The sequence below is a fragment of the Orbicella franksi genome, chromosome 11 (assembly GCF_964199315.1).
Source record: "Orbicella franksi chromosome 11, jaOrbFran1.1, whole genome shotgun sequence".
In the NCBI taxonomy this organism is placed as follows: Eukaryota; Metazoa; Cnidaria; class Anthozoa; order Scleractinia; family Merulinidae; genus Orbicella; species Orbicella franksi.
Genome location: NC_138155.1, coordinates 21,975,663 through 21,985,301, shown reverse-complemented (window position 1 = coordinate 21,985,301; position 9,639 = coordinate 21,975,663). Strand labels below are relative to the sequence as shown.

At 37.8% G+C, this 9,639-nt stretch overlaps 1 protein-coding gene across 1 annotated transcript; it reads right to left on the bottom strand.

Moving 5' to 3' along the window:
• Nucleotides 1-83: 83 nt before the first annotated feature.
• Nucleotides 84-9,325, bottom strand: LOC145460208 (phosducin-like protein). The gene is made up of 8 exons (XM_081444951.1): nucleotides 8,837-9,325; nucleotides 6,261-6,386; nucleotides 5,050-5,180; nucleotides 3,744-3,849; nucleotides 3,035-3,097; nucleotides 2,454-2,504; nucleotides 1,766-1,890; nucleotides 84-817 (listed from the first exon to the last, which is right to left on the bottom strand). Exons 1-8 carry the CDS (start codon nucleotides 9,011-9,013, stop codon nucleotides 721-723), a joined length of 876 nt encoding a protein of 291 aa, XP_081301077.1. The 5' UTR covers nucleotides 9,014-9,325; the 3' UTR covers nucleotides 84-720.
• Nucleotides 9,326-9,639: the final 314 nt, after the last annotated feature.

The window sequence follows — 9,639 nt, the reverse complement described above, 5'->3', positions numbered from 1 at the left end:
CCTAAGAAGTATGACAAGCACCCCCATCCATTTTACATGGGAGTCTGCCCCCTTCCAGGTGTGTTGATGTAAACCATTACATGTAGGCTCCTGTGCATTCCTTTAGTAAACAATGTTTATAGTAAAATACCAGCTTCAACAAATAACAAACTGATTAAAATGAAACAAGAATCTCTCATCCCATTGCGATGCATAGGAAGGGATGCAAGTTGGTTTAACCATCTTTTTAATCCACAGACATGATCAAGTTCTGTCTTCTCACAATGAGGGGAGAGTTGAGAAGAATTTAGGGTGCTTATCATTTAGCCAAAAATCCAAAAATTTCAGTTGAAAGTCAAATGGAATGGTAATTTTCTGGAAAATCTGTTCGCAAATTATAGACTATCTCCAGATCTGAGGTACATGTTGTACATGTGTCTTTTTCCATTTGGAACAGAACAGAGGAAATTTCTTTATCATTTGCTACGTTTTCAGTTTCCAGTCTCTCATCAGCCGAAAACAATCACCAGATATCAAATCGTAAATAGTAAATGTCATCTCAGTCAGTTGGTTTGCTGATTTTGGAAAAAAACCTTTACCATTATTCAACCGTCATCCCAAGTGGTTTATTTTGACAAATGGTACATGTAAGCAGCACCCTTACTGACTGCTTAGTAAGGAAGAACTTTGACTGACAAACAAAATTCTTCCACCTGTCACTGTATATAGCAGGTAAGCAAATTAATCTAGATCCAAGTCACTATCACTATTATCTTCCTTTTTAGATGTCACACTTGTAGTTAACTGGCATTCTAACTCCTCTGTCAAAATGTCATTCCTGAAGAAAAGAAAAAAAAAACAAGAAACCACTATTTTAAAGAACTAGAGTGATGTTTTTTATGAGTTCAAACCATGTTAAGACAGCAGACTTGTAAAGAAGAATTCCTACACAAAGCACTTGAACAAAGAGATTTTTAATCCCTATAAAATCTGAAAGTTGGGTGCACATGACGCCATCATTTTCTAAAATCCAAAACTAAAGAGCCACCAAAGTTATTATCCTCATCAGGCATAAGAGGGGGAAAATTTAAATCTGTTAACAACTTTTCAGCTCAATAGCTTGCTTCGTTTGAAAAGAGGCACATTTTGAATTTCAGAGTTATGGCAGTGTGTGACATAAAGCTATGAACACATTATTTTGTTGAAAAATATATACTTATCTTGTGATTTTTAGCCTTTTTAGAACTAAAAGTATCAGGAAAAGTGCTTATTTAAAATGTTTACTTGATCAGTTCAGATAATCAGTCACCTATATAGCCAAAGTAAGTTCCAGATGTTTAATACACTCACTATTTTCCGGCCATCATGTTGGTGGAGGTACACCAACATGGCAGCTCGATACTGGGCTCTGTAAATTTGTGCAAAATATTTCAACGAATATTTGAAGTTTGGAAAAACGTACACGGACCTAAAAATGGGGAAAAGGGTCTTCTTTATTTATCTCCTATGACATCATAATTTCTTGACTTTATACACTGAATAGTTTTCGAATTGTTTTTTTTATTGCACGACAGTATAATCCAAGAATAACACTATATTCACCCTATCCTTCTATTGTTGGATCATTCATGAATTTTGCAGTGGAATGCAAAACTAAAATTTCAAGATTGTACAGCTAATATTCAGAGAAGAGTTGACCACAAAAAAAGAAGAAGAGTTGACTATTACTTTAGAGTGAAATAGTTAAAACAAATAAAACTCTCAAATTATCATCAAAAGCACTCACTCAATTAAGAAGCTTTCTACATCTACAGCAAAGAAGTCTTGTCCAAAGGTGTCGTCTAGCTTGACAAAATTTCCAATGATTTGTCCACTTTTGTAAACAAGTAATGCTGGAAGGCCTTCTGAAGTCTGTATAAAAATAAGATCAAAGAAAGGTAAGGAAAGAACATTTGACAATTGCTTAAAGTACAAGAATCTAGTACACCCCTGCAAACATCATCGCTAGAGTTTTTCTCTATAGGACCTGGTATAAAAGGTACAGTCTGCATAAAAGACAAGTAGCCCATACGTTAGCACTTATCTACATTACAGTTTCTGTAGCATGAAGCCACTAGAAGAATTTCTTCTTCCCCCTGGATGGGATGCTGGTCCATTGCGGGGTTAGCCCCATCATTAAATTTTCCAGTACCCATTCATAAACCTGGGTGGAGAGAGGCACTGTGAGAGTAAAGTGTCTTGCCCAAGAACACAACACAATGTCCGTGGCCAGGGTTTAAACCCAAGACCACTCAATCTGGCGTCGAGTGCACTGACTCTGAAGCCTCCTCACATCCCATACATTTTCTACATAATTCATTTACAATAATGGGGCTTTATGATGGTGTGATCCCAGAGTTCTCATAACACGAGGAAAATTCCCAGAAAACGACAACAAGCAGAGGAAATTCTTTCAAATAAATACTTAGACTTACAAAATGTCTGCTGATTCCTGTATCTCGAGCAATAATCTTGCAGAATTTAACCTAGAATTAAAACAAAACAAAAGAGTAGAGAAGGCCCATCATTGATGAGCAACAATTTGACTCCGGGCACTGGAGTCCAAAGTGGTTACACATCCTCTCTGTCACACTCCAGGTTTGCCCCTGGTTTGTAATGCGACAAATTAAATAAATCAAAAATGTTAATTTGAGATTTCCAACTGAAGATTTCAAGTTTAAAATTGAGAGACTCTTAGACCAAAGCCAAGTCAAGAATGACTTGTAATATTCCCAGGTGTCTTCAGTCTTCTTCTCCTTGAAATGGATTGTCTACTTCAAAAAGAGATTCCCAAACATTGTGATTTCCTGTACACATGTATGGAAGGGGATTCCCCCATTTCTAGGAGGTTCTAAATTATCAATCTATGGACGGGGATTCCCCCAAGGGTGAAGTCCCCATATTAGAGATTGCCCATTTCAAGTGAGATCTGCCAAATGACGAGGGAATCACCACTCAAAGGAAGATTATTACTATGAAGGGGAATTGCCCAGTAATGATTTCAGTATTTACCTACCAGAGAGTATTGTTGAGCTAAACATTGGAGACAGCCATTCATTGCCCTGCAGCTTTGAAGATCCTATGCATGCAAGTAAAATAATAATTATTAGGAGTATTGAGAGTTACAATGAAAGCTCTTAGATAACAAGTTCAATTGTTCAAATTGACTGGACTTCATAAACGACTTTTGGCTTAAGCCCCACACAGGTGTGTACTAAGTACCACAAATTCAACAGTTTGCCTAAAATTATGGATAATTAAAGCAGCTCTGTCACAGCATTTTGAGTTATTTCTGCCATGTGCAAAACTACCTTTAAATTAAAGGAAACCTGACAATAATAGCCTACTAATGAACAATAGATAAGCACTTAAGGGGAATACCTTAAGAGATACTTATCTAATAAGCCATAAACGAACAAAGATGATCAAGGATGGAGAAGATTGACAAAAATTACAAATGACAAACTTAAAAAATTTAGGCTAAACTTTTCAAGATGCACAAGCCATTAAATCATGCATATACCTCATGAAATAATGTTCTTGTTTCCCACCACTTGCATTATACAATGACTTTGCTCATTACAAACTCTTTCCATTGTGATTTTGTGATTTCATGGTGCAAATACAGACTAATCCATCTGTTCGGAGATTTCTAGTTTTTTCTTTGTTTTCCCACTGACATTTCAACTACGAAACTAAAGAATGGATTTTGCGCAATGCATTACCTCACTATAAAGATGAACCACCACTATCACGCTTGGATTTTCTTTATCTATAGCATCAAGGAACTGATGTTTGTCCAGTAGTGTGATTACTTTTCCAAATTTGGGTCTGAAATAAAAGAAGCATATTGTCTTGATAGAACACCTTGATGCTCAGAACTAACATTAAATAAAGAATCATGGCAATCAGAAGAATAATAGGACAGTTTGAGATTGTGGACAAAAAGGTAAATATCTGAGTATGTACTTGACGAAAAAGGTTATTAATAATAATGATTGTGTATGCATGCATCTGATGACTCATCAAACTAATGGTTATCACCAGTTTCGATAGCATGAAGTGAATAGGAATATCTCCACTGCCCCCTGGGCGGCATGGTGGCCTCATGGTTAGTGCACTCAACTTCGGATCGAGTGGTCCGGGTCTGAGCACTGGCTAGGGACATTGTGTTGTGCTCTAGGGCAAGACACTTTACTCTCGCAGTAACTCTCTCCCCCCAAGTGCATAAACAAGTACCAGTGAGTTTAATGCTAGAGGGTAACCCTACAATGGAAGCGCTCAAAAAAAGTGCTGTCTAGTCATCCTGGGGAAGTAGGTTTTCCTTCTGGACAAGTAGTTTTTCATTTTCACTTGTCCAATGGGTAGGGAATCAGGCAAGTCTTCTGCCATCTAAAGCATTAAAAGAGTAAACTAAGACTTACCCAGGGCAAGCAGAATTTGAGAGCTTCTTGTCCCAAGGGCAAGCTGGAATTCAAGTTTTTTTCATGTGGCTAAATGTAATTTAGGCAAAGTTAAATTCAAAACAATGTTGCTGGCCAGCAGCTTCTCATGGCAGGATTGTGCGGGGGAGGTTTCACATATTACGCAGGGCTGCCAGTATTTTATGGTTGGGCTTCAGGTGTACTTATTGCACGTGTTTTCGTCATGTTGGCTTTGTGCTGGTTGACTTTTTCCCAGCCTACCCATCCCTCCTTTATTTTCTTCTCATGGTAAGTATAGGGTAAGTATTCACTGCTTATCAGTGTGACAGTACCCTGGTGGTGTCCACTCACAGGGTTGTCATGGAGACCCTATGTGCTCAGTTCAGATTGCTCTAGGTGCCATCTTCTAGGCACCATTCCTCAAGCTCATCTATTGTTAATGAGTTAAATCAAGTTCTGATCGATTAGCATCCCATCCAAGGGGGAGCAGAAATACTCCTGGTCACTTCATGCTACAGAAACTGGAGGTAAGTCCCAGCCTGATGGGTCACTGCACCCTGCCTGTCACAAACATCTGAATATGCAGCTAACAGAAAGGGTCACACACCTGTTAAAGTGAAGCCTCTGTTCTTGTTCTTCTTTCAGCTGTAGCAATCTTTGTAAGTGATATTGTTGAATAAATTCATCAGTGTCAAGCTCTAGTTCCTTAAGGAGTTTTTTTTCTCTCTCATCATCAAGCTATTCATGAGTAAACGAGGATTAAACATACATGAATTACATTCCACATTTCTGAAAGACAGGCAGTTTGAATCAGTGCTTAGCTTTTAGGAAGAAATTGAAGCTAACAGAGATGAAGTGGAGGTTGGAAGCAGTGTTACAAGGATCTGGAATCAGAAACTACGTTAAATATATTGAAGTCAAACTACAGCGAAGACAAGAGATTGATGTTATGGTTCAATATTACCTTTGGTGCAATTTTATATAATAAAATTATTATATAATTATATATTATTATAAACAAGAACAAAAGAACATGTTGTTGTACCAAGGCTAAAATTGAACCACAACATTGATAGCATGGAAATGATGAGGGTCAAAGGTAGGCAAAGTCTGCATCTGAGCAGGGTGGCCCATGAGGCTTGCGCTTATCTCCAGATTCTATGCAGCTTAAGGCAACTAGGAGTACTTCCGTTCCTCCCTGGATAAGATGCTTATCCATTATATTAAAGTCACCGGTTCCCATTTATACACCTTAGTAGAGGCACTGTGAGAGCAAAGTGTCTCGCCCAAGAACACAACACAATGTCCATAGCAAGGGCTTGAACCCTGACTGCACAATCCAAAGTCAAACATTCTGACCATGAGGTCACTGTGCCTCCATGAACCAGTCTTGAGGAACAATGTAGAGTGCAGCTAGGGTTCACAAGTTCCTTCTGCTTCTCATATCCTATAATCTTCTTCTCTCTGGGTAAATGGGTTTAAGTACAATAATTCACTAACACCTGACAAAAATGCATTTAACTTTCCCTGTACTTGCCATATCAGAGATCCTGCTTCCCACCATTTTCTTCTCCTGTTTCCCGTATCCTTTCTACTCCTTTTTTCCCTGATGTCTGGCAACAGGTTCATATCCTGCAACCACCCCACCCAATTTGCAGCTTGTACACAATTTAAAATTACAGCATTAAAACGACCTCAAAGTTGAGAAAACAAAGAGACGTAGGTTTACCATAAGTTACAATCCCAAACGCACGCTAAAATAACAAATTTTAGGTGGTTAGCAGTTAATATACTTTTTCTTCAGCAAGATTGACTTACACTACTTTGACAGGAAACAGAAAACTTCTGTGCTAAAGATCTCATCTCTTTTTCTTTCTCTTTGCGTTGCTCTGTCTCAAGCTGCTTATAACGACGATAATCTTGAATAACACCTTTAGGTCCTGTCTGAAAACAAGCCAAAACCCATGTTCTTTAATTCACTGATACCCAAAATGGTGCCAGTTACTCATACAGGTTGCCCAAATGAGCAAACATCTTCTCCCATACCGAGCTACATGTAGACTGCTAGAAGTCTCTATAGAGGAATTTTTGAACAAAACAGAGACTGCTCCAAGTCTAGTTCTGAGCACCTGATATGGATTTTTTGGGTTCCGAAAATGCTTACCGTATTGTTTTAAAGTAAAGGTTAACCATGCTTTTGACCCTAGTAGCCCATAAGGCTGCTACCTATGTGTTGAATCTGTAGTATAATGTGACTTGAAGTAATTTTTATTCTTTCCCGGATGAGAAGTTAGTTCATTCTAGACTTACATCAGTGATAAGGATTTCAGTGTTTCAGTTCATCATAAAAGAAATTGAACAAAGTAACATTATTTTATTTTACTTCAGTGTTGAAAACAGTATGCAATACCAAGGCATCTTTCTGTGAACGAGGTCACAAAAGGAAGTGATTTGGCTTAATAAAGGTCTCAGTGTTCTACCACCCTAACCAAAATAAGCTTCCAATAGATGTCCCTCCACACGCTTTTTGATTTTTTTGTTTTGGTATTTTTTTGTATTTCTCTTTTTTTTTCATGAACCCACTGGCTTGAAAGAATGGGCAACTACACCCTGTGTCATGACTTTAAATAAATTGTCACTATTATTACTATTTAAAAAATAACCCTATGTAAATACATGTGCTGATTGGTTTAAAATCGTGTCTCTATTTAACAATTAGATTATGAGCTCGAGATTTCTATGAGGCGATCGTTGATTCGGCCTTTGACTTCATCAACTATCCCCTCATAGAAATCTCGAGCTCGTGATCTAATTGTTTTAGTAGAATTCTGACTGAAATTTCCTTCAAATGACGATTCCAATTATTTCTGATCTTAGTATTAAACTTTACGCCTTAGAGAATTCATGCGGACTGATTTAATTGTCAATTTGACAGTTGTAGTTGTGTAAGCACGCTTATCAGTTTCTTTAAAAAATTTCGAGCTTTTTTAATCCAAGAAACCGTAAATGCCGTCCTTTTAGTTTTCTCAGGAATTTTGTTTATTTGTTTGTTTCTAAAATGTTCTTTTAACACTTCTCAGAGAAACGAGGAAACGTTGCAATTTTGTGGACCATACCAAGCCACTGCACACTAATAGCTGATAGTGTGCAATGGCTCATCCAATCAGATTACAGCATTTGCATTAGTATACTACAGTATTCTACTAAAACTCGATAGAAACACAGAACTAGCACGAGCTGTTGACGTAATAATGGCACAAGAAAAGAGAATTTACATTTTGATGATCAAAGTAAATGAGTAGTTTTCTTTGCTTTGGTTGTGGAATTTTCTAAAAGAAATAGACGACATGTTGTCCGTGTTTCTATTGAGTTATAGGAACACTCATGAAAGTTTGGGAGAACTTGGAAAAAGCTGTGGAAATACTCATCTACAGTTCAAGTTCCCACAGCATTTCTCGTTCTCCCAAACTTTCACTTGTGTTTCTATTAAAAAATTAGATTATGAGCTTGAGATTTCTCTTGTGTGATAGTTGACGAGGACACAGCCTGAGTCAACTATCACGCAATAGAAATAAAGAGCGAATCATCTTATTGTTTCAGTATAAATCTACTAGTCGTTCAAAACTTTATCTAAATCCTCTTCACAGACAATTCGAAGATGCCAAGAAACGGCCATCATTTTGTTAACAAGGTCACACAGTTACGCTCCTCACTATCTATCACCAAATAGATAGTGAGTAGCATAGCCAATTAGAGAATGGCATTTGTGACAGAACACGAGATAATTTATACTAAAACTCGTTAGAAACATGTCACATGTTTTCTATTTCCTAAATACCATTACCCCTCATAGGGCTGGGTCCTTCACAACTGAGGAGCAACGATGTTTACTACTTGGGTACAGCAAGCATTAGACAGAAATGTAAGAGCTAGCTGGCTACAAGTCAAGCTCATCAACAGCTGAAGTATCACTAGAAATCAAAGACTTCAAGGTACACAGCTGGCCAGACAAGCCGGCTATGCTTGTTTGTCAACCTATATCCAGTTTAGTTTTTTCTTAGATACTTCCCTGATCATGAATATTTTTCTGGAATGTTTTGGGTGACAACAGAAAATAAGTATTTTTAGCATAACCTCAGATAGATTGGTTTCATGGCAGTTTGAAGTTATTTTCTCTTTTTTATGCAATCGTGTGAACTTCTTGTCAGATGAAACCATGACAAAAGTAGTCGTGATTTCAGTATAGCGGCCCCCCAGATTCTTTTATTAGCTAACAGTTAAAGAAGGGAGAAATGTATGGGTAAGCAAATACATAATTCTGTTGGCTTAGGTCTTATGACAATCAAGAAGCAGAAAATAAGCATATTTCAAAATTCTGCCAATCGAATGCTCACCTTCGGAACTTCCAAGCGAAAATCTGGTGGTGCTGCTATATCGCCAAGATCAATTTTATCGTCTCTGCTATCCTCTCCGCCTGAACTCTTCTCGTCGTCGTCTTCTCCTTCACTCTCGGAGCTTGATACATAGTTTTGGGTCTTCAATCCAAGTAGTTTATCGTCTAAAGTCGTCATTTTTTTTACGAATGTCGAGATTTTTGTTCGAACTGTCTGGAAAGGAAAAACTGAGTCATCGTTTTTCTTGATCAGCGGTAAGTCCCGCTTAGAAGATAGTTGTGGGTGTAACAGTCATGTAGTGAAGGGTGGGCTGGCTGGGGGTCTCCCCCGCAAAAAAAAAAAAAAAGGATTCTTCAAATGACACAAAAACATACAGAACTTGTGAATCGATATCATAAAACCCTAAATTCCTTCAAGTCCTCCTAATATGAAAAGCTTCCGGGCAACTTGTTATAGTCAGCCCCACCACTGGAGTACTTGGCTATTTTTTTTATACCCTCGCTATTTGCCTCCTGCAACGTTTTCTTTTCTGAAGTAATATACCAAGCATATATTGAACTTTGCATGACAGATTTTACCAGAGCTCTTGATGTTGATCAGTTGCCTTAGTGCCGATTGATCTGGAATATCCTAGAGCCAATAAATTGGGTTGCGGTTTAGAAAAAAAAAAAACCTGAAGAAATAAAGAAGTGATAAACATGAACAGAGCTTGAAACAACAACAAAATTGGGCTGGGCAGAATCTTTGCTCCCACGTGCAACAAACACGTTCCCGCGATAAACGCAGCATCTTCCGGTGTACAA

Coding starts and splice junctions, on each gene's coding strand:
- LOC145460208 (XM_081444951.1), bottom strand. CDS start 9,013: ATGACGACTTTAGACGATAAACTACTTGGATTGAAGACCCAAAACTAT. Junction 3,098..3,743: donor TGGTTCATCTTTATAGTGAG/GTAATGCATTGC, acceptor TTGCATGCATAG/GATCTTCAAAGCTGCAGGGC. Junction 818..1,765: donor GTAGAAAGCTTCTTAATTGA/GTGAGTGCTTTT, acceptor TCTTTTCTTCAG/GAATGACATTTTGACAGAGG.